Source organism: Salminus brasiliensis, chromosome 1 (genome assembly GCF_030463535.1).
Source record: "Salminus brasiliensis chromosome 1, fSalBra1.hap2, whole genome shotgun sequence".
Taxonomy (NCBI): domain Eukaryota; kingdom Metazoa; phylum Chordata; class Actinopteri; order Characiformes; family Bryconidae; genus Salminus; species Salminus brasiliensis.
In genome coordinates, this window is record NC_132878.1 from 19626265 (window position 1) to 19652470 (window position 26206).

The 26206-nt window shown below is 38.1% G+C and overlaps 1 protein-coding gene across 5 annotated transcripts in view; it reads right to left on the bottom strand.

The window, feature by feature from the left end:
• Window positions 1–26206, bottom strand: part of garnl3 (GTPase activating Rap/RanGAP domain like 3) — an 84793-nt gene that overhangs the window by 17321 nt on the left and 41266 nt on the right. For all 5 annotated transcript variants that reach the window (XM_072674145.1, XM_072674116.1, XM_072674134.1 and 2 more), the window contains exons 2-11: window positions 25843–25912; window positions 9689–9763; window positions 7809–7908; window positions 5270–5388; window positions 4535–4599; window positions 4292–4355; window positions 4070–4096; window positions 3891–3966; window positions 3644–3742; window positions 3387–3490 (exon numbers count right to left, since the gene is read on the bottom strand). In XM_072674145.1, coding sequence (XP_072530246.1) covers window positions 3387–3490; window positions 3644–3742; window positions 3891–3966; window positions 4070–4096; window positions 4292–4355; window positions 4535–4599; window positions 5270–5388; window positions 7809–7908; window positions 9689–9763; window positions 25843–25912 — 799 coding nt within the window. The remainder of the gene's footprint in view (window positions 1–3386; window positions 3491–3643; window positions 3743–3890; window positions 3967–4069; window positions 4097–4291; window positions 4356–4534; window positions 4600–5269; window positions 5389–7808; window positions 7909–9688; window positions 9764–25842; window positions 25913–26206) is intronic.

A 26206-nucleotide genomic window follows, 5' to 3' on the forward strand; every position in this document is an offset into this window, starting at 1 on the left:
TAAATTACTAATTCCCATTGCATATGAGTTTCCTTGCAGAACATCACCCTTTGTCTCTATTTTGTAGTCCTTAATATTCTCAATCTCAAACGGAAGTTATCTGTTTAACTGCATTCTGTTCATGCTTGGTCAAGGTAAATGCACTGTATGTGTGTGTGTGTGTGTGTATGTGTACCATATGCTCTTTTCACAGTTTGTATTGGTAAATGTAGACTGATAGCAAGAGTTCAAGTGGTACTCTGTTGGGGTGAGCTAAGGCCTTGAGTGAGAGCAGATGCTTTGAAAATCCAGCCATTGTGAACATTTCCACAGGTAGCTCAAGGACTACACTCATACTCTCATACTGACATCTGATCTAAGCTGGAGAGTGAAAGAGAGGTAGCAAAAAGCTGGAAATGAAAACTAGCACTCAGATAATAAAAATAACTGGCAGTATTTCCTTGTTGAAAGGATTTTCAGGATTAGCCGTTATACTGCCATCCATTTGTTTAGTGTGCGATCTCCATAATCTAGACAAAGTACACACGTCATGTAAATATTTCCTAAATTAGTAAACAAATCTAGTCTAATACTGAGAGCCAAAAAAGAAACTTTGTACAGACAAAATGTTACAAAGTTATACACAACTAAGAGACTGAATGCAAATATGTAAAAACTACTGCTGAGTACAAAACAATTTAGGATACAGATGTGGTTTATCCTTTTGTTGCATTTGTTTTGCCAAAAGCATTTGTATGCATATGTGATTTTAATTCATTTTAATTTCTGTTTTCTCTGTTTTATGTATTTTGACATATATTATATATATATATATACAAGTATATATTTGTTTTTACTATTATTGTTCTTTGTTTCCATTTTTATTATAGTGCTTGTTTATTAAAACACTGGTAGTCAGATCTACTTACTTAATGCTTATTTTAAGGATTTTAAGTGAACGGAGGTGGACGCCAGGGTTATTATACTTGTCTAGCAACAGAGATGTTCAGCAAGACAGCACGTATATTTGTTCTTGTTTGAGGAAGCTGACATTAACAAAAACACAGAATCTTTATTAACAGTTCATTTTTAGCAGTCATTATAGTCAACCTTATTTAAAGTGCTTTCAGATGATAAGTGCTTTGTGCTTCACTCAATGCGACGACTAGGCTCACACTTCAACTTTGCTCATTGCTACAATTGAGTCATGAGCACATGTTCTTATAGATTAGAAACCAGTTTAAAGCCCAGCTTTCTGACAGTATTTTCACATTCAGTTTGTCAAAACATGAGTTTACAAACAAAAAACAAAACGCTTGTTATGAGGAGAAATGGCGAGAGGCTTCTACCATGTCACATGTAACCAGTTGTCTCATTCGCTGTGCTTCAGAAAGGTCAGTGGCAAACTGGGTCAAAGTTCAGTTTTCAAAGTTCAATTCAATTTGATTGAACTTTGAGCGCAGCAACAATGCAGAAAAACAGAGTGACAAAAAAAAAAAAAAAAACAGTTCTGAGCCCTAATTAGCATGGCATTAAATTGCACCACTCTCTCCATTGGCAAATGGTTGCAATGCTGGTGCAAACAATGGTTTTGCTGTGTATCATTTGGAAACATTTGGACCGCCTGAGCATTTAAGAATTCATTTACCTTTTAAACACTTTATCCTTCAAAAAGCTCACGCAAAGCCACAAAAAAGACATTATATTACCTTTTTACAACAACTGCTGAAACAACTACGGGTGCGCTGTCATCTTTGATCCAATCTCATAAGTTAATGGATTCCAGGAACAGGCCAAGCCAATCATTTTTATTCTTTTTACCCAGCCAGCCAATTACTTAACATGTCAACAAGATCTTGGCTTGTGGTTTGGTTGAGCGCATTGCTTTCATTTCTTTGTGGATTAGTTAAGAAGTAATAGAAATGACAGGGCATTACACAAGAACTGCCCAAGTGTGATCCTGAATATTCTAAACAGATAATTACCTTTACTAAAGCTGCAAATGTTCTCTTGATTTGGATCAACTGTTCTCTCACACACAAGTAAGTAAAATAAATAGCATCCCTCCTCAAACATTGCAGGAAATATGGTGCAGTATCTAATGAAGTTTAGCACATTATCAGTCAAGATAACTTTAATTTCAAATATGTGTAAAGAAACTAGAGTCTCCTAATTGAAGCATTAAGATGATGTTAGGGGGGAGGGGAAAAGAAGAAACAGAAATAGAAAGGTGAAAGACAAAACAGATGCTTGAAGGACAAAATAAGACAAATTACTGCATTTTGTATGGAAACACTGTTACAATGTTTGACAATTTTGACAAAATTTGCCCTCTCCTTAAAGGGGGGAAGCAGCAACAGGAGAGGGAAGGGGCAGAGGAGGGACAGAGATAGAAGAGTGATGATATCTTTGGCTTTGGAATGGCATATGTGGCATCTTCAATTTCTACCAATGTGTGTGTATATACACGCTGTCTGGCCAAAAAAAATCACATTGCTTCTGCAATGTCACAACATTTATTTCTGTCCAGAGTTGCATTGATGATGGGAGATTTGGACCACTGCGCAAAGTCTTCTCCAGCACATCCCCATCTTTGGGAGAATCATCCCAAAGATTCTCAATGGGGCTTAGGTCTGGACTCTGGCCAATTCATGGGTGAAAATGCTGCATCCATTGATAGAATAACCTGGTTGTTCAGTATATTCAGGTAGTCAGCAGACCTAATTATTTTTCGGCACATAACGTTGCTGAACCTAGACCTGACCAACTGATGCAAAGCACTGCCCCAACAGACTAGCATGGTAGGCACTATGATAGGTGCATCACTTCAGCCACCTCTCTTCTTACCCTGATGCGCCCATCACTCTGGAACAGGATAAATCTGAACTCATTAGACCACATGACCTTCTTCCATTGCTCCAGAGTTCAAAATGTATGCTCTCTAGCAAATCGAAACTGTTTTTGCAGATTAAATGATCCCAACAGGCTCATTAGTTGTACACATTTTACACTTAGCTCTGGCTAAGTTTGAGGCAGACATGTTAAAAAAACTGACAAAAACAGGCAGCAAAATCAAAAGCATTGGTTCTGAATGTCTGGAACTCTTCTGTGACGCTTGTTATTTCCGACAGAGCAGACAAAAAAACAGAACAGTACGATTGGCTAAAATGTACATTCTGCTAAAAAATACTCAAGTAAACGCAGTCAACAAAGGTCAGCAAAAATGATCGAGGTGATGTTCATATATTGTACGATATTGTGACATTATCGTGACAGGCCTACTTTCCAAAACTCACAATATATTATGATGCATATTGTTTATTAAAAAAAAAGTCAAGTATTGTGCTATAATATTGTTCCAATCTTGCCTACCATGCGTCTGTGTGTGTATGCATGTATATACCCACCTGTTGCTTATTCTCTTTAGAGTAAGGTAACATGGTAGATACATGAAACATGAGCTCATGACCCTGATAAACTGTATAGATGGAGTGTATTCCTGTAGTGTCATCTATTGAGAGAAAGAGAGGTATTAAAAAGCAGAACTTTAAATGTGTCAAAAATGTAAAAATTTTTCATAGGCTTTATTACCGGTTGTTTGTAATTGTGTGTGTATGGGTGTGTGTGCAAGCGCCATATGTGTGCACATGACCGTAGATCTTACTCTTAGTGTCAAGGCCTCCTCTATACCCAGCCCAGCCTTGCAGACAGATTGTGTCGCCAAGCAGATTTAAGAACTTATCAAAGTTTTCACTTCCAGTCTCTGTTCACAAGATAAAAAAAAAACAGTAACATTGCAAATTAGACATAACACATTTTAACATAGCATGTTATGCATTCACTTAACATAGCTGTGTGACAGCTGTTTATTATGAAATGTTGACATATTAGGGCTGCAGAATTGTGCTCACCGTTACTGAACATTTCGTCATCTGTCAACTGACCATCTTTGGCAAAGAGCACTCCAAATTTGAAGTTTACACTGCCCTATGGTTACAGATATGGAGGATTCTGTGTGATATGCTACATTATCACATAATTAGTTCAAAATATGTAAATAGTTGTAATTTTATTTCAGTCCCAACATTACCTCCTGCTCTTCTAGCACCAGTAGGTCCTGAATGGAATTAAAAACAGAATAGATAAGACCATTAATCAGCATGTCATTAGCTCCGCCATATGCATAGAAGATTCATTATCTCAAACAATGCTCTCTGGAGTATGGGACAGACAGGACAGAAAGACCAGAATGCTGAATGAAACTCCCAGACGAAGCTCTGAGGAAGGAACAGATGATAGGTGTGACTCGCACCTTTTGGATCTCTGGGTTGAGGATTTCTCTAGGGCCCTTCTCAAAACGCTCCATGTTCATGGCACTGGAGAGAAAAGTAGAGAAGAGAAAAAAACAGTAAAAGAGAACATAAACTGAGTTGTAGTATCGGTAATCAATGTTTTCTGTCTTACAAACCTGTGCATTGTGGCAGATCAAATATGTGGTGTTCATTATCCACTGAACCAATGTCTCACCATTATTCTGTAGAAGTGTATTCCTTACCTTAATATGGATTTGACTGATAGTGTTTTTGTAGGGCTGTAGGGGAGGCTAATCTTAAGAGTACCCTTCAGAAAAAGAAAACAAAGACACATATCAGAAACATTGTAACTAGGCTGACACTTAATAGATGTTAGAAGTTGCGAAAAGTTATAGGATTCTTTTTTTTCGTGACAACAATTAATATAGAGACCAATATCTTTCCATTGTGTTTACATTTTCATATATTCATCAGATCTTCGATCACATTTCTGTTCTGTGTCTATCTAGTATATGGCCAAAATAGCTAATTTATTCATGTTCATTTAAGAGAGCCACAGGGTGGGGGCTCTGTGAAAGCTCACTGATTGGTGTTGTCACACACTGAAAAACAGGTGGGGAAAAAACAGGCCCGCCATACTTGCCTAAATGTGCCTGAAAACACTTTTTTAGTCTAAAACACTAAGACCGTTCACTTCACTTTATGTTCTTAGGTATGAGATTCACATCAAAAAGGTGTGTGACAGTGACCGAATTATAATTTTTTTTAAGCAAAATGATATATTACCAGATAAATCCTTTAAAATAATTTATTAAGGAGCCTAAAACGTTTGGACAGGTGGGCATGTGTGTGTCAGTGTTTGAATAGTGAGTCTTAACACATCAACCTCTACTGACGTCATTAAATAGACTACTCGACTGACTGGCCAGGATGACTAGAAAAGACACAGACACACGCACACACACTCTTTCTCTTACCGTCTTGCGCCAAAGAATGGCTCTGTACTGGGGAACTCTCTGGTTGTTCTGGTCTGAGAGAACCACAGAAAGGTAAAATGGGTTCTTCTCTGCGTCCACACCAACATAGTTCTGATGGACTATAAGAAAATATAAAGAAATACACATGAGAAATCACTTGGCCAGACAAATGTGTAGCTAGACACATGAACATATGCTGTTAAGTCAATTCATATTTGGACAGTGACCATTTTTGTATTTTTACAAGATTCTCACAGGCTTAAAAGTAATTAAGTAATTAAAATTGACTGCTAAGCAGTTTCATGGCCAGGTGTGGCCTGTTCCCTCATTAATATATGACAGAAGATGAAAGGTCTGCAGTTGATTCCAAGTGTTGAATTTGCATTTGGTAACCCTCAACCTGCAGTCCAAAGAGGTGAAGATGCATATGGAAGAGGCCATTATTAGGCTGGGAAAAAATCTATTAGAGAGATAGCAACAACTTTAAAAGTGTCCAAATGAACAATGTAGTACATTCTTAAAAAGTTGATGATCACAAATTCTTTTTCTGAATAAATAAAAAACCTCTAGTCAAGTTAAGAACACTTTCAAGGCAGCATGTCAAACATGGTTAAACATGTTTATTTATGATTTGACTGCTGATAGACATAGCAGAGGGAATTCTAAAGGTATATAGAGATATTTATTTAACATAGTTGTGCACTTTTTATGTGTGTTTTTCTCTCTAGGCATCATGTGTGTATCTTTATCTCTAGGTAGCAGCACTGGCTCTTGTTTCTGGCAGTGCATGAGTTTATGGGTAAGTTTAGACCTATTTTGTTCTGGCTTGGATTTATTCCCATAATTATATCAAAGCTTTCTGCGAAAGAAACCCAAGAGCATTTTAATGCAAAGACATTGACGTGTTCTTAGGTGTCACAGTCAGTCCCCTGTCCTCATCCCAATTGAGAAATCTTTTCATTTACTGAAGACAAACCTGAAGGCAAATAGACCCACAAACAAGCAGCAACTGAAGGTGGCCCTGAGTAAAGGGCTGGCAGAGCATATCAAGGAAGGAATGTCATCGTTTTATGATGTCCATGAGTTCTAGACCTCAGACAGTCAGTGACTGGCAAAAGACAAGCATCCATGTATTAAAATACTTCTTATATTTATAACAATTTTAGTTTGTCCAATCCACTTTTGAGCCTGTCAGAATGGCTGTAATTCCATGTATAATTCCAATGTAAAACAGTTAATGCAATATTTGTGAACTCCCTGAATTAAAAATGCAGATCTATACTTCAATTGCACCTTAATTGTTTGATTCCAAGTGCATTGAGGCAAAATTACAAATATTGTGTCCAGAAATTGTGAAGCCCACTGTAAATATAGTTCTATTCCAATTTGCAAAAAGGTAAAATTATATAATCTTATGGTACTCATACATATTAATGTGCACAGTAAAGTAAGTGTGGGAAAAGCTCAAAGGTTTGCCAAGGCTATTTTGGACGAAAGCAAAGTGGAGGTTAGGAGACAGAAGATAAATGAATAGAGACTGAAACTCAATTACAGGACAAGGGTCTGTTCTGTTTCACTGTCCCCACCCTTCCCCATGTTGCATACTCTTCTCTGTCTCTCCCCCTCTCTCTCTCTCTCTCCCCCTCTCTCTCTCTCTCTCTCTCTCTCTCTCGTCTCTGAAAGATATTTGTACTGATTTAAATCAATTAAGACAACGTAATGCAGGCATCTGCTTCCTGAGCATACAGTGGCAATGAATGTGTGCTGCAGTATTGCGTGTATGTGAGAGAGAGACAGATAATGAATGATAGTGCTGCTGCAGAGGGTTCCCACACACTGTATAGACAATGTTATTACAAAAGAGGCCAGACTGACTTTAACGATATTATCTCCCCTGCTCGTGTGTGAGTGTGTGTATGCATGTTTGATTATTTTTATACCTAACTATTGCTGTAAGATATTCAGTATAGCTGTAAGTAACGTAGCTGCAAAAGTACACTGTATGTCCAAATGTTTGTGGGCACCCCTTCTAATGAATGCATTCAGCTACTTCAAGTTGCACCCGTTGCTGATACAGATGTGCAAATGCGCACACACAGCTTGTCTAGTCCCTGAAGAGAAGTGACTCCCTGAACAATAGAATATGACTCTCTGAAGCAAATAAACATGAACCTATTGGCATCATGTCCAATGCCCTCGTTGCTGAATGCAATCATATCCTCACAGCAATGCTCTAAAATCTGGAAGACAGACTTCCCAGGGCAGTAGAGACAGTTACCCTGCTAGAATAAACTCTTTTATTACCCTTGGTTTCAGAAGAAACAATGAATGAGCAGGTGTCCCAATACTTTGTCCACATAGTGTAAGGGTGGGAAAAGCTATTTAAATGGTTGTTTTGACACTGGCAGTTGTTTTTTGCTGCTGTGTTGACCAGAAAATGCTAAAGGAATGTTGCTGTACTGCATAATGAATTAGAGAGAGAGAGAGAGAGAGAGAGAGAGAGCGAGAGAGAGAGCAGAGTTGGCAGCCTAAATCCTACCTTTTCCCAGGAAGTACTTGAAGAACCATCTGGTGTGGTACTCTGGGTTCTCCAGATGGACATCTGTTCTTCTCCAGGTTCCTGGGGTGTAGTCCATAGTCTACAAAAAACATCCCGCAGAGAAGCCACACATATAACTCTGTGACACCAAACACTCTTGCTTGTACTGTGGTAACAGTTCCATGTTAATGCTGCATTTTATGACACTTTATTACACTTTCCAATGTATTTTGTTATTTTTGTATTTTGTATTTATATGTTCAAATTGTTCAAATATGTACAAATTTTTACAATTCACATTTAAAAATATAAGCAAACTGTGATATCTTCAGACTTATGGAAAACTTCACATTGCCTTTAATTACAAATTATACATTTTGACAATTACACATTAATTATTATAACAATAAATTGTATAATAACAAATAGTATAAACAAATAAACAAATAATAACTCTTAACTTAACTTAACTTAAGATTTTTGGAAAACTGCAGTTAACCTTCCAAAACTAAAGGTTCATGAAAGATCTGAATACTAAAAGACCAGCAACACAACACACACATACATTCAGTATGCATATTCATGTTTTATGTAAAGATCACCCCTACTCTTAGTGCTCATTATGGGACAGTGTTTGTATAGCAGTTTTTAACAATCTGTCACTACTGATATGTTTTAACTGCTTGTCAAAATTAACAAACTCATGCGACTAGGTTACAAAGTTACACTCACTAGACTAAGTCTCATTTGTCGTTTATGCGACAACCTAATCCACTCATCAAACCAAGTGTCTCATTACACCTCTACTAATGAGTAATGTTACTAATGTTTTTTGTCTGTTTGTTTGTATACAGGGACAACTATACACATGTCCAAAAATCACCTTTTGATATTGCACATTTATTAAAACTAAATTAACTTGGGCCCCAATGATTGCCACTTGCTGTGTAATGTAAAAACAGACACTCAATTCTCATAGTGATTACAACAGTCCATAGAAAACAATGTGTTCTACATCTATTTCCTGTCCACAGAAAATGTGATCTGCCCAGCATCTTCAGAAGTATCATATGCTGTGTCAAACTGCATTACTTCACCATTGTTGTTGATGTTTCCTGATTGCCACTGAAATGCTGAAGGGTATATACACACACATGCGCACAATGTCACTTCTCAGGCCTCAATAAATCCTTCCTGATGACATCTCTGGTCGATATTCAAGCTTAATTGTGCAGAGCTATGCCCCCGCACAACACAAGCACACACACACACACACACACGCAGACACATGCAAGCCATTCGACTCCTCCACCTGATCATGGATCTGTCTCGTCATTCAGCCTATAATCAATCCCACTGAGTTCTTCTATGAATGCAAATTGCCATTAAAGTGCTATTAAGCCTCAATGCAGAGTTGCAGGCAGGGTCACCAATTGCTGAGCCAAAAACTTGCTCTCGGTCACTTACGCCCAATTCAACCCTCTCTCCTTTTGGTAGGACAAAACAGCCTGGGTTGTCATAGCTACAGTCAGGTGCTTGAGAAGGAAAGAGAGAGAGTGAGGGAGAAAAGAGGGGTGTTGCATTTGCAGCTGAACACTCCACTGATTGAATAACATTGAACCACTTGGCTTTGATTGTTGCTTGTGCTGATCCATGTGTGTGACATGTAAATGCCCACAGACGGCACTGGATCGCACACAGAACCTGACTTGTTTTGATCTATTACTAAAAGAACAATAATAGATGCCCCCCTCTCTCTAATTCATCTTTCGCTCCTCGTATAATGCTTTATTTCCTTTCCTGCGCATTTGCAGGTGTACAGGAGGGGAAAAAAGCAGATCATTTGTACCAACACTTCTTCGTGTGCGTTTGCTTCTTACCTCATCTAACGAGCCATTCTCCACCCTGAACCTCCCAGCTCTCTGTATGGCTCCATCTGCATCGCTGGAGATCAGCTGCAAAGAGAGAGCAAATACATTATCATCATGAGACAGACAATTCAGCCACAGTGACACCATGCTGTCCAAGTGAAATCATGTGGCATGGAAGGATACATATGAACATTCTGTGATTGACACTGACACTGACTGTAAGGAGTAAGTCACATTTTTTAACCCTTGCATTGTCTTAAGGGTCGATAATTACCCGCCACAATTTTTACCAGCAGATGAACTAGATGAGCAGATGAATGATTTTTCCTAGAGTAACCCCAACATTAGAGACAGAGAAACATTGCCCTTGTTCATTCTTGAACGCTGTAAACCACCAGGCTACACAGAACAGAAACACACATTCTATATTGTCTTAATAAACAATATAGAATAAAAAAATCCTAGGTTTCTGTTTTATCATATTTTCCATTCAGTTTTCATAATAGAAAGTTGTTTATGTTGGAAGACATCCACATGCTAACAGTTTAGATGCAGTTTAGAGGCTGTATGTTATGGTATGTAGTCGTTACCACGGATATGGGTGCCTAAACATTCCTTATTCGACAATGTTACTGTTGAGAGTATGTTACTGTTGCCAAGCAACCACAGACCACGGAAGGAGGACTAAATGCAGCGACTTTTTAATGTTTTGTCATATGAATAATGAATAAATATTATAATATAGCAGTGTTTAATAGTTTAGTTAATAGCATAGTTTTTGCATATCTAATTACTCACAAGATTTCCATTTCCTCAACATTAAAGCCTCCTGTCTAATACTATGTAGTTTATTCTTATGACACCAAAACAGCTCCTCAAGGCATGAACTCTACAAGGTGTATGGCACCAAGATGTTAAAAGTAGTTCCCTCAAGTCCTATAAGTTGTGGGGTGGAACCTCAACGGATCTTATCAATGAGCCTTGAGCGTCCATGAACCACAGAAACACCCCATAAAACCTGTCAATTTTTGAAGAAGCTCTGAACTAGTCATATAAATCTGGTATCTGTTACTGGTACTCCTGAATGTACCAGCGCCCCTACTAGTTCAGAAACAGGTTGAGTCTGTTTCATTCATATTTACTGCTATATACAATAAGCTGCTCTACTGATAACTGGATGAGATTAGGATTGGATTGTTAGCCTGGCTGTACAACCAAGCTGTAGGTTTACAAACATTCCAGTTTGTTCTATAATCTTACACAGTCAGCTTTTTATAAACGAAAGAACAAACCACCTCATTTGATTGAAGAGGCAGTGACGAGTAATGTGACAGTATTTTATGGCACTGTGGTGCATTTTGTTATCATAAAACAAAATGTTCCTTTTTCTGGGCATATTGTGGATATCACCATTGCTTAAAGTACACTGACCAACTGCACGTTTCTTCATAGAGGGAACTTCAGTAGAGGTTAAGTGAATATGTTAACCAGGGGTTATTTTTTTAATATAAAAAATGAGACAGAGGTCTACATTTATCACACCAGATTGTGTTTTAAAGTTGTCTGTATCAAATGTGCTTCCTCCCAGAGTGAAAGTTGAACAGGGGTAGACTATGAAAGAAAAATTCTCTCCTCCCACCCTTCTCTCCCCTTCCTCACTCCCTTTGTTCCTTCTTTATTTCTCCCCTTTGAGTCTCTCCATTCTATTTTTGCATTTTGTTTTCCTCTAAAAGTGACTCAGCTGGAGCTGGATGGGTTCATGTTGGAGGTGAGAAATAAGACGTGATTATGGAAGAGAATAAGAGAGGGAGATGAGGGGAAAGTGAGAAAGATAGACAGCAAAGGCCATTCTGGCCCAATCAGCTGTCAACACCAAGTAACAGACAGCCACACGCACACACGCATTCTGTTTACACCAAAGACCCTCAGTGACAAAGGAGAACCAGCTGCACACACAATCTGAGACTAATTACAGAGCGATGTGTGAGAGTGTGTTTGTGTGGGTGTGTGTGTGTAAGCGTGTTTGTGTATTTATGGAAATGGGTGGCACAAAAGAAGGAGCGTGTATTTCAATAGCCACTGTGTGTCAAGAAGAACCTTTAGATATTAGCTAGGAAAGTCTAGTGTGTGTGTGTGTGTGTGCGTGTGTGTGTGTGTGGTTCAGTCACCTGTACCTCTGACACAATGTAATTTCTTTTCGCTAGAAAATTGTGACATCCTCCAGACGGAACAACGTTGGTTGCTAAGCAACAGATCACATAACCTCACCCTTCCCCTCTCCTTTTGCTCCCTCTGTCTCTTTCCCCACTCTTACTTACATTCCACCTGTTGATCTCTCTCTCCCTCTCTCTCTCTCTCTTCCTCTCATGCTCTGTGTGTGTGTGTGTGTGTGTGTGTAGCAGATGGTCAGCCCTGGTCTGGAAAAGCCAAAAGGACAAGCAGGAAGTCACTGGGAGTCTAAAGCTGTGAAATCTCACCCAGAAAGCCATGAATTCACATACACACACACACGTACACAGTCCACACACTATACATACATGATGTGTTGAATGATTTGGGAGATGGGCTAATAGTCTGAACCTAAGCCTTAATAAAGTTGTAAAAACATCACAAAGAAGCATACAGAGACTAAAGTCAAGTCAAGTCAGATTTATTTGTATCGCGCTTTTTACAACTGTTGTCGTCACAAAGCAGCTTTACATAATTAGTAATTAGTAATTAATAAAAGACAGAGACAAAAAGAAGAAATAATGTAAGACAGGAATGATCAAAGACCCAAAAGTGAGCAAGCCAACAGCGACAGTGGCAAGAAAAACTCCCTCAGAGCTGGAGAAAGAAATCTTGGGAGGAACCAAGACTCACAAGCGGGACCCATCCTCCTCTGGTCAGAACTATTTATAAATTAATGATAAAAATTACCTAACCAGATACAACAGATAGTTAATAGTGGTGATATTAATAGTGGCAGATAGTTACGAGTCCATTTATGTTTTAACATGGTCATTAAACAGGTAGCAGTGGTAGGAGGGTGTGCCGCTGGTCTGGTATGGGTGGTGGTGGGTGGGGGGGTCTGATGGTCGGATTGGTAGGTGGCAACTGGTCACTTAAGGCGTACACTGAAAGAAAGAATCCATTGACATTTTCAGGTTTTTAATGTTGGCTAAAGTTTTGGAGTTTAAAAGCTGTTTTATAAGCTGTTAGGTTGCAGTATGCTAAAAGTGTGGCTTAATGACTTGGGTGAATTGACAGCAGTTTGAAGGCGTATATCAAACTGAGAAGACAAGGTCTCCTTTGTTAAAATCAATGTGCGCTGTCAGAGTTAAAGCAGGAGGAATGAAGTGAGATCCTTCTTCTTTCTGAAGATGACGTGTGAAAGACAGAGCAAGAGTGTGAGAGATGGGTCATTGTTCTAGAAAGTTCAGGAGACTAGAGATCAAGAGTCAATCTGTTTGGCAAACTTTCTAATGAGCTTACATCAGTGCATATACCTACACAAGGACAGTCACTACTTTAATAATAAGTCGCTAATCTGCCAAGTGCTTTGACAATTAATCACTAGTAAATGAAAATACCACACTATGAACATAAGATGTCACTGACTTCACTAAAAGATTCTTAAAGATATTACTAGAAAAAAATAAAAGCTGGAATGTCTCCATTTTAGCTTTTTAGTAATGTGAATCTGGCAGTTGTTCTTTAGATTGGTGTAGGGCTGGGGCTGGCATCGACGTAATTGACGTAATACATTCCGAAATTACTGTGACTTGCATAACATGCATCGATGCGTCGCAAAGATGGCCACCACCTGTGTGCATCGAAAGTGTGGGAGTATTTCACACAGAAGTCGCACTGCTAACCATTTCTTAATCATCAATCATATATAGTCCATAAAATGTCAAATTTCTTGTCCGTGAGGTATGTAGGCTACGTGATATTTGTGCCTCTAAAAGACCAGTCTAAGTGCAGTCTTTTAGTCTTTTTAACCATGTATAGATCACGTGTTTACCCTTTAATAAATTAGGTGTAGGTTGGCCATGCATTTTCCTCATGCTTTTATCCCCCACAGCGCAGGGTCATCAATTCGAGAGCCCGTTGTGTTCTTTTGCTCTTGTGTTTATTGAGATTATTTTTTAAGATTGTACTAGTTTTAGTAAAAATCAAAACAAAACAAAACAAAAAAACAGCATTACTCAAAAATATAAAAAAAATACTGTAAAATAATTTTATTTTGGACTGTAAAACTTGCTCTAGTGTTCATCCGGGAAGTGACTTGTTTTGTACATTGTTTTTTTTATTTTCTTAGATAGTTCCTTTTATTTAATTATTTAATCTCTTGTGGTTGAGATTTTATGTTTGACTATAAAGCTGTTAAGACTAAAGTATGTTTTATTACAGAATAGTGCCCTTAAGTGCATACTATGTGTTTAATAAAAAACAATAAAATGAATATTGCAATATTAAAGGATTTTTTTCATAATTTTTATTCCTAACACACTCCCATTGGAGTAATCTAAAAACTAGTTGTTAGATTAATCCATTATTAAAAAAAAAATTAGGTGCTGCCCTAAGTTGGAGAAATGCTTCAAAATGAGCTGGAATTTTACATTCCAGTATGTTAATGAAAGTTGAGAAGTTTTTTTCTACCTGCTGTAAAGTTGCCCTTTTTACACTACATTTGTGCATGACAAAACCTTGGCAGTGAGTGTTTATTCATGCAAAATAACACTAACATATTTAAATTACATTTACAATTACAAACAAACTAATAAACAATTCATTTTAATTTGATGTGTGTGACTGTATGAGCTTAATAACTAATTAAGTTCTCCTTGAGGAAGCCCAGTATCTACAGTTACTATCTAATATCTTGTTTATCTTATCCAGTTAATCCTTCATTAGTGGTAAATCGTGTAAGCTAGTGGTGGAACTGAACTAATCCATAGAAAAAAGTCAGCACTAATCTGGCATGCTCAGTTAAAATAGGTACAACCAACAGGGTTGTGCTCTTGGTTAAGAATATACTTGCAACACATGTTCCAAAGAATGATATAACTGCAGTAAATTGTATTCTTATAAGACATGTGTTATTCATCCTAAATCCATAAGTGGACTAAATATCAATCATCTCCAAAAGCACACACTGTTACAAGCCAGCTGTTCTCAGTCTGGAGGCGTGAGGTGCTTGGCTAAAAAGTTACAGACTAATGTTTTTCAGAGCTGTATTCATAAAATGGCCTAGATCAGTAAACCCCCCTTCATACCAGAGATAGCCAGATAGAACTGTGAGTAGAACTGTGGTTGGTGTGGCGCAACAGATAACACCACCACCTACCATTGCGTTACAACAACCCCATGTGGGAGACCAGGGTTCAATTCCCGGTCTGGGTGACTATGCTGCGCTACACCAATAAGAGTCCCTGGGCAAGACTCCTAACACTACATTGGCCCACCCCTGTAATACGAGTAACCTTGGAAGTCGCTCTGGATAAGAGCGTCTGCTAAATGCCATAAATGTAAATGTAAATGTAGCCTCGTGAATGAAAGCAAGCAATGGATTTAAGCCCTGTAACCAGCATGAATGGCTGCCCTCTGCCGCATTGCTTAGCTAAACTACTCTTGAATTTTGACTATTTAGAAACCAAGCTATTGCAGAGACTCCCTGTTTAATGCTCTGCGCAAGTAATGCATGTCTTTCTTTGGTTTTAAAACAGCACTAACAGTGCATTCAAAATCAACAGCAGTAAGCTAATGCACACATTATAAACAACCAAATAAAATTGCAGTGACCACACTACAACAGGTATTAGTTTAGAATGTGTAAAACAAAATATACACACACACACATCACACATAAAGGGATTTCACTGCAATGTTTTAAGGTAACGGGGAGCTGAATCAGGGAGGTCAGTCAGACTGCATTATACCATATTAAACATACTATAAAAGGGTCATTTTAAAAAGGTTAACAGAACAGAATAAATCAGTCCAGAATGTCACATTATTTTAAACTAATTATCTAAAACTTACTGTAATGATTTTACTTCAGAATTAATTAGCAGCACAACTTACAAGTGGTTGTATTATTCATAAAAACACCAAGAACTGATTGGTCTCAGCTGATACTCATCATATACAAGTAACTAGGACTGGGGCAAAAAATCTGCAACAGAACATCCGGAATATTTTTTTTTCTAAATGTTTCTAAACTTGAGTATTTAAATGTATTAGGGTAATCATCACAGACTTGCTTTGAATGGGTCATGACTTTGAAAAGTAGAGTTAACAAGCATCAGAGACCCAGAAAGGGACCTTATCCTTTGTGAAAATGCAGTTCAATAAGGCAAACATCTGTTTAAAAAAAAAAAACAAGTTCTGTTTAAGTGTTTCTAAAAGCCAAAGAAAATCGCCGGATTTATATTCCCTCTCAAAGTACACTTACGAAACAGAAAAAAGAAAACAGAAACAGAAAGACAGAAGGAGAGGATAAATCAATGCTATTGCAACAGCGGATATTTAATTGATCTCATCAGAGCGCTTCCGAATGCATTATCACGCTCCACACACAACAGAGAGAGTGAGGGACAGTGAAAGGATGCAGAGTGAGACAGATGGAGAATACAAAGCAACTTTCAACAAGTCCTAGAGAAAGACAAAAGGAAACATTTACATAGTTTCAACTGGTGACTGCTCTGTTCTCAGAAATGAAGTACAGAGTGGACTTTCTAAAAACCTAGCTAGATATCAACACCAGCTCCACACATTTATTTCAAACAGAATTGTAGATGTTCCACTTTAACCTCTTTCTGCTGTTCCCTGTAGGAATGGCCACCATTTTTTTCTATAAAAATTTGATGCCTCACTGATGTGGCATTTATTTGATGTAATGAGTGTGAGGGTGGGCAAAATGAGCCTTGGGTTTACTGCAATAAAAGTGCCATTTGGTGTCCTCTAGGCACCATTAATAGACATGATCCTTAGCTTCTGCAGACAGACTTCTCATTTCTAGAACTACCATAGACAGAGTTTATTTATGACATTATTTCACTGAGTAAAACAAAACAGAGCTTTATTTTAACTAATAAGTGCGGTGACAGTACCAGTTAGCAACCACAACAAAAGCTTAAGGTGTCTTCTAATTCTAACTCTCTATTCCACCTTAAAAAATGCTGAAGTTATATTGTGTACATTTCAACAGCAGAATGTAAGTGCTGCAAGCCTCGCTGTTAATGTGATGCAGCAAACAACAAGTTAAAATGTCAGAAGAGGATGATGTAAACGTTTCAATCTTCCATTAAATGTTTTTGTTAAAACTGCCAAAACCACACAGTTTGGTTGTAGTTGTGCAACAACTAAAATATTTTATTCTGTTATATCCATTTGGGAAGAATTACTCCCATTACTCCCATCCTGTCTTTATTGTGGAAAACGAAAGTATGGTCGAAATGCTCTGTTCTACCAGCAAAAGAACCATGTTCCTCTCTTGGGTTCTAAACCAGCTCTGGGTGACGCATTCATAACCAAGGAGAAGGCAAAGCTCACACACTAAGTGATTTGATAACAGAGTTGTAAAGGACCTGGGAGCGGATTGGTCAGGTAGATCAATCATTCTAGACTATAAGATATTAAACGCTATAGAGTTTAAAACAGTCATTTAAAAAATCTGCTTTGGAATGTCTGATACTAAAATAGTGATTTTACTGGTGTTTACTATTGTGTATTAGCACATCTTACCTAAGGTGTCGGGCTTTCTTGCTTACAGAAAAACAAAGATCGAATCGGATCAGATCGGTATCGACTTATAATCAGGTCAAAGTGCACTTGTGGTACATATGGAAACCTCTGTTAAAGCATGACAAATGTCAGTGACATCTGTTTCTAAATTTGCTGAACTAGATCCAAAATAAACAGGACTAAAATGAAATGAGACATGCAGTCTTTAAATGTTATTTATATACCAACAATATTCACAATATATTGATATTCACAAATATAATATTTACAAGAGATTCATATTTTATTCAGTTAATTGTAGCTAAGAGTACTGCCATTTTTATATTAGGGATGTACTGATATGAATCTAAACATATGTTTACATGCAATGCCAATACATGAACATTTTTTGAAGTGTAGAAAGTGGAACTACATATACCCATCTTAACATTATAGATAATTGTAATTAATTTCCTGTTGGCTTAGAATAGCAGTAAAATGAATAAATGCAAAGTAGCCCAGTATTACCTAAACATGCTACTTCTCTGAAGTTCATTAAATACAAATGTCATTTATTAAAAGAAAATGTTCAGCTATGCTTCAGTAAATGAGTTGTTCTATGTTCACATATCATGTATCATGTATCATGTCTGTGTTTAATATTCCCATCTACTAAATGATGTGTTTATAAATTGAAAGTTCTGGCTGCATCTTTTACAGTTGCAAAAACATAAAGGAATGAACATAAAGGGTACAAAATGTGTACTAACTGCATTACCAGCCACTTTAACAATGAGTGTACACATTCCTTAAACACACACAAACATACACACACCAGGCATTGATAAATATCAGAGGGGCAGCTTTAAATGCCCTTTTCTGAAATGCGTAGCATTGTGTAAAAGGTCAGAGGGGCAGAGATCATAAGCTGAGACTAGACATATGCTCTTTTCGTTGGGTCGTTATCTAATGAGAAAGGTTCCATCTATTTGATTCTCCATTGCTTTATGTCTCCCCATCCCGCTTATACACACACATACATATGTGCATGGTGCATTAAATAAATCAATAACATTTTACCTACACAGTGAAAGAGAGGCTGGCATGCAAGAGTGAGAGATGGAGGTCTCTATTAGTGTAATCTTATTTACTAAAACAAATAGTCCCACATATACAGCTGCACCCTGTGGCATCAATCTGATCTGACTCTTAAAGGTCAGACATGGTTATATAAAGATACTGCACATTATCAATGTAATCTAGTGATTTCACTAGATATTACTTGAGGAAATAACACCAAATCAGAACAAGTGATTCTAACTCAGTGAATGTTGCTTAGAGAGTTTAGAATGGGCATGAGTGCATGATATATGTTTCAAAGATTCTTTATGACAAGTCATTTTATCTGCTTGCTTGCTTATTTATTTACTTTTTCTCTGGCTGTTATCAAATACACTGATGATTTGAAGGCAAACGGTAAAAAAGATTAACTGAATCATATCAAACAATGACCCAGCCAACACGATCATGTGGGGCTCACATGGGTAGAACGTGGGCTTGGAGGGTTTCAGGTAGACATGAGCTCTGTGTGGGTTTGCACATATGCTGTTACTGGTACCCAGTGGGGATTCCCAAATAGGCCCCATCGTTACAGCCCACCCTAATCTCACTTGAGCCTCATCTAGGCCCCATCACTGACCCTGGTGGGCATCCATATGTGGGGCCAATGTGGAACCCATGGACAAAATGTTCTGGTTCCCAGATGGGCTGAAACACTCTGAGAAGTAATGGAAAAAAGTTGTTTTTTAATATTTGAATCTGTTTACATATTACAAACAAGCAACTGCAGTTGTAAGAGCCCATAGGTGGAAGGCATTAAGCTGCCTGATCATGGTTCTTGATCACTAGCTTTAAAGGCAGGTGCTGACAAATCGTGACTGGCATATTTGGCGATGAATTACATATATATCAATTTCAAATAACAAAGTAACACTGTATGACAAATTGTTAAATATGAATTAAACATGGCAAACAAATAAAACAGCAAAGGAAACATTCGTTAACAGTTTCATTTATTGGAAGACTAGGTTAAACCCGAGGGAAAAAATAGAATAAAGTTTATAGCACACCCACAACAGCAAGCCGTCTTGTGTCTTAACGTACTGTCTTTTGGGTTCAAGTATTGAGAAAAAGACACACCCACATTGCTGGCCCTAATACGCTTGAGTCATGCCAGAGGCATGGCATGATATAATAAAATGTGTCTTGCCAAATCGGTTATTTTTATACCAGGATGGACCTGCTGCCAACTCTGCCTCTGCTTAGCATATGTGTGTGGGGTTTCCACAGAACATTAGAATACTGAGGTTTTCTGAATATAATGAATAATAAAGGAAGGGTAAAAACTGCATCCATGTGATAAAGCAAATGTATTAGATGTTTATAGGAGCATTATGGTTCTCTCATATACCTCGCCTACTAATGTGCAATGTATGGCATAAATTCAGTACTTGTTCAGTACATAACAATCTTAGCACTGCATATAATAAAAATAACAGTATACATGTAACCGACTCACAATCACAGAAACACAATGCAGCGCTAAATTGTATAGCCAGTACAGCCAGCACTACATCTGTACAATCGGAGTAAAATTCAACAGTATAGCTGAATCCCATGATGTGAATATCACTGAATATGCCAAAAAAGCCTGCGTGTGTAAGATATGTAGATAACCAATCTTGCCGACTTCATGTACGAAAAACGGTTTATTCTCTCATCATCAGTCATCAGCATCAGTCAATTTACATTTCCAGGATAACTTATAATTTACAATTATACAGGATTTTGACAGGGCTGCAACTAACAAGTCTTTCCTGTGGTTATTCCCCAGTAACTGGGAAGCTATTAACTTGTCAATAATCAACTTCACATTATGATTATCGTTATCATTATCATCAACATTATCAAGTACAGATCAGTAAGTCATCAGTTGTGCAGTAAAAACAGTTGTTCATTTAAAATGAATCAAACCAACATTTAGAACCTATTATCAATGTCATTCTGACCGGGTCAATAATTTGTATATTTTTTTCAATTCTGTTAATGATCTAAAATACAGCTCATGCCTTCATCCATTTACTCATCCCTTTTTCTATTTACTGAATTTAAACACTACAGTTTTAATATCTTAATTATAGTTAAGAATGAAAACATGCTTTTGAGAAGGAGAATTCAAAGCCTGTTAAAATGCCCTAGATGTAACTTTAGCAGTGTACGGGTTGCCAAGTAGTTGGAACCATTCTAACTCTCCATAATGTCACCTGATTTTTACTATTATACACTTTTCTTTAACAAAGACTGTCTGAATCACAAGCCTGTGCACTGATGAAGTCAACAGAGCGCCATAGAGCCGGACATTAGAAACAGATGTGAAAGATGACGCATATCCATCCAATCCAGATAACCATGACAACAGTAATGATGTCATAATGACGATAGGAAGAGATAGGGACAGTTCTGATTGGCTGGAGAAAGGCTGAGGGTGCTCTACCAGACGAAGAGCCTTCTGGAGGTCTGTTTCGGTGGGACTGCAGCTAGCCGAGGCTGATCGTGTGGGGGCGGACGCCTCAGACAAGCTTAGGATCGAGCTGTTTCAGGAGGGGAAGCCCTGCAGTAAATAGTTAATGAGAGATCATTTTTCATCTCAGCCTGAGTGCGAGACATAGTGAAAGTGGTAGAGAAAGAAGGGGTGGTAGAGAGAGATATGGGATAAGATGAATTAACATAAGAAAGTGGAAAAGAACTGCTGGAGAGAAGAAAATAAATGTAAAAGGACGGAATATGAGAAAGAGCGGCAGTGCAGCCTTGCTCATGCCTTGCTCATGCAGTTTAACTCAGATGGTGCATAAAGATTTGACAGGGTTACAAATGACATATTGTTTTAATATGGTCCAAAAGTAAAACAATGGGGGCTTGGACCAATCATCAGAAGATCACTGGTTCAATCCCCAGTGACGGGGGTTGATGGTCCCTTTCCAATGCGTTCACCTTCAGGAACGTCCAGGTGTCCAGTGACACTAGTGCCAGTTCAGAAAGAAGCGGTTGGCTGGCTTCATGTGACTCAGAAGAACCACATGCCATTTCACCTTTCATGGCCTTGGTAGCACTGTGTGATAAGTATCCTAGCTAGTGGGTGGGATTTGGACATGACTAAATTGGGGAAAATATTGGCAAAAGTAAAAAAAAAAAGTAAACATAAGTGAATAAGAGAATAAGCAAGAGTCTGACTGTTGGTCATCATTGCAAAGGTTCCTGCAAGTGTTTTTGTTCATGCTATGTACTGTCCTGCTCCGTCTGGTTTGTACAGATGGTTGCAGTCATTTAACAGCACAGGTCAGTCACCTCTCGACCAGAGTTACAGATTCTGCAGGGGGTCTTTTTTGTCACTACTTGTCTCAAGCGTGAAATAATCCCACTATTAAAGCCATAGCTTACATTTCATTCCTATTCTTTTCACACTCTCTGTTCACTGTTTGTTTACTCAATGGCTGAGTTTTTCCACTTCACTGACCCGGTGTAGTTAACCTATGATTTTCCACTCGCAAATTTATTTTCACATAAAGGTGAGATTGCCCAGAAAAATAAACAGTTGGTCAGAAGAATGTAATAAAATTAACTCTGAGAATTATCTATTCTCAGTAAACAACCTGAAAGCTTGACCTTTTTTAGCAGAAAATGTAGCAAATACTAGCAATGCAGCAGTATATAAGATGAATATTTAACAACCGAATTAATGCTGATCATATTCCTGCTGTTATTTACTAGTAACCTACTGACAATCTGTAGTAAAACACTCTGTATTAGTTGTTACTTCCATTGGCAGATTTTGCATGTGCTTTATAATCCTGTCACCGAATTTAATGTTGCTGCTGCAGTGATGACAAAGCATTTTTCATCCCCCCATTTCAAGCATCAAATCCAATAGATCTCACACAGCGGAGATGACTTCCTGTTGTCTGTTAGACGAACACACTGGGATATCGGAATTCCTTGCCAACTGAATCGTGCATTTTTTCTTACTGTTGTTTACGTTCGGTCTAGCTTAGAAAAGCTGGTGCTAGACCATCTGACCTGAGTGGCTCTGACGGTTGCATGGCTACACTCATTGGCGTACATGCATTTCGCTTAGGAATCATAAAATGCAGCAATATAAAGCACCGGAGACTGATGCACTGCACAACACTAAACACAGGCCTTGCTCATGCCTTGAAAATAGGTGGCGGCTCATGCTGGCATAAAACTGTGTGTGTTGCCACTTACAGGCTCTCTTCCCAACACCCTGCACACACATACACACACACACACACATGCAGATGTACAATTATGGCATTGCTGGCATGGAATCAGAACTGGTCACAGATCAAAATCAATTAGCATTACAGAGCCATGGAAATTAAAACGTGTCACTCACGCACAGACACAAACACACACACCAGCTAGCTAATTCCAACCAAAACAAGAGAGTGGTGCTAAGATACCCACATCCTCTCATTAATAAAATGAAGCACTGTGGTAATTAAAAGAGAGAAAGTGCACTTCATCCTGCAGGCTAACTGCATGCCTCTGTTCATGTCATAATAACTGCATACACCTGTGTGTGTTTACAAAGAAGCCGCCAGCAGACGAAAACATAATTAAAAAGATAAAAACACAGGCCAGAAAGAGGCTGATATGCAGAAAGAACAGCGGATGCACCACCTGTCGCATTCTAAGTACACATGAAAGCTTTAGTTGTAAATTTGGCCGTGGTCTTGAAGAGGACACACATTTCAATGCTTCAGAATGATTCATCTTGTCGTTTGTGTGCAAAAAGCAAATGTCACAACTGCTGAACAGATAAGCTATGTACAGATTTTTGTATTTATATACAGACATATTTAATAATGTGCACATGAAATATTTTAGAATGAATGGGACACACTTGGGACAAACCAATAACTAATCAACAAATAATCAATGTTGTCAGTAACATCTGTAATATTAATAAGTTGTTGACAAAGAATCATGTTATCAATGATTTAATGACATTTGCACATCCTGTTTTATACTACTTGACCAAATGAGGTAAAACCTAGAGGGCAGAGACTGCAGTACAGAGATGTGCAAAAACCAAAAAGTTAAAAAGCATGAGAAAACACAGCAGGAGCTCAGAGGGTAGCATCACATTAGCTGAGGTAGCGGATGCTGTTCATCTGTTTATTTTAAATACTTCATATTGGCCGCCTTTCTCAGTGTAAATCACATTATAATAAGTATAAGTCATAACACTTACTACTGTAATGTTATGTTTTGTAGCACTGTATGCGGACAGCACTGTGTGCAACAGTCTTGAGTGATATCTTAAAAGTATTATCACCAAATTTCTTGTTAAAAAGATCAGAATATTAATAACACAATCACCCTCAACCTCCACTCCAGCTCAGATATAGTTATTTGATATTTTAGTTTATTATACTTTTCAATAAAAAATAACATGAAATCGTGTAATTGAATATATTTTGTTTATAATCTGTTCCACCCCCAGTTTGGTAAGCTCAACATGAGCATTTGCTACTATAAGTCCTCTTTACAAATAAAAGCATTTGCTAATTTTTGCGATTTTTAATTGACAACTTTTCCAATATATGTCTCCATATTTCAGGAAATGTGTTTTTTCCGTCATTACAGTAGAGGAGCTCTGGAACTGGAGCTATAGTTGCTGGACATTAATGTGATGTAATGTAATCCACTGTTTTAACAGTAAAGGAATAAAATATTTAATGTACACATTGTTTAATGTTTTGCAATGTACCCAGTGTAAAAGACTTCTTTAAAGCACATAATTGCATCAGTTGTGAATCATCACTGATATCCTATTACACCGTCCTACCACTCTGGCCACATTCATTAAAAACAATGGCTTTGCAGTGGATGCTGCTTGTTCAGTATGTGGTGGACTTAATTCACAATTTAAAACTTTAAAACACTCTCTTAATAGATAATGCTTTAAAGCAATATTATGTAACATTGTACCTTAAAATAATAGCTTTAAAATCGTTGTGATGCTCCGTTGACTTGTAATAAGCAGAATAGCATCGTTGCTGTTTCTACTTTGGAAAAGCAGGCAGGAAAGCGTTTGCAAGAACTGGGTAACGCTGCGTAACTCGAGTTTTCATATTTTGTACATTTTACAACCTAGGTTCACATACGTCTTTCTGTATCTCTCAGCTTCTCCCAAAAAATTTCTTGGGGGGGGGGGGGGGGGGGTTAGGTCAAAGTGCAAATTACACTTCATGACACAAGAACAAGAAATGGAGCAAGAAGCAAGAAATAGCATTTCCCCATAGCGCTGCTTTGAACATGCTGTTAGAGAGTGTGACCATAAACACTTTTACTAATACAAACATGACAATCACGCCCTGTCCATCTGCCAACCTTTCTCTCACACTCGCGCACACAATTCATACTGACTCACACTCATCTCGTGCATATTCACCAGCTGCTGTACATGATAGTGAGTGTGTGGTTTCGTCGCCAACCCTATCTGACACAAGGCTACCCTTTTCTCATTACCCACAAACCCCTTAATGCATTTCACAAAGGAAGTGACATTGAGTGCGGTTCTCAGCCACTTCCTGTCTCTGACTCCCCCAACTATCGAACCAGGCCAGAGGCCAATACAAGGAACACACAAATGTAAACACCCTTCTCAAATGGCACAACCCAGCATTGGCCTAACCAGTCAAAGGATTATGTAACAGTATATCCTAAAAATATGCTGACAAGACTGTAAAGAGTAATATTACTATAATTTACAGGGCAAGTTCAATATTTTCTGTACTCAAATAACAGAAAACAACATACAGCAAGCACACAGGTAGATGTCGAGTTATAAAGAGTGTGTCATATTGACAGATCCCCCCAAGTGAAACTCAACTAACTGACGAGCCCCCAGAGCAACATTCAACCTTGTCGTTCACAGCAACATGGTGGCACAGAAGAAAACACTGATATTGATGAGTACCCAGAAATAAGCCACAGACTGTGCCTGACTGATCCACACACAGTAAAATATAAGGGTACTTCAAATGGTTCTTTAAACCAAGATATAAAATAACCCCTTTTGGTTCCATAAAAACAAATTTTTAATATATCCGCGTGAGTGGGAAGAACCTTTTTAAGGTCTAAAGCACCTTAACCTCATGTAAAGGCTGTTTACCCATTTTCACAAACAAAGCTCTATTACAAACATGGAACCAAGAGTGGTTCTTCTATGGCATCACGCACAGAACCACCTGAGGAACCTTATGTTTCAGACCAAGCCAACAGGTTCTAGATGAGTGTATATATGATCGAGATCAGTGTGACAGGACACCACATGGGAACAACGGGTGTTAGAGATTAGTACTCACCAGTTCCACTGATCCATAGTGTTTCCGGCTGAACTCACCCCTCCTGCAGCCCAGATCTTCTGAGGCAGAACTGAAACACACAAAACAGTTTATTTAATACTCCACAATGTTACCCATTCTTAAGGGAATGGTCTGACCAAAAATCTAATTTACCTACCCACCACAGATGTAGCAGTGGTAAAACCTGTGTGGTGTCCAAACCCACTTAAACCACATCCTGTTCTACTGTGAGGTGAAAAGATGTTGATGTGGTTTGGTATACATTATGGATTGTGTACTACAAAAACAAACAAAACTTCATTGTCACATTGACATTGAATTAATGAAAAACTGGGTGTGGTTTGAGCGGGTTAAAAAAAAACCT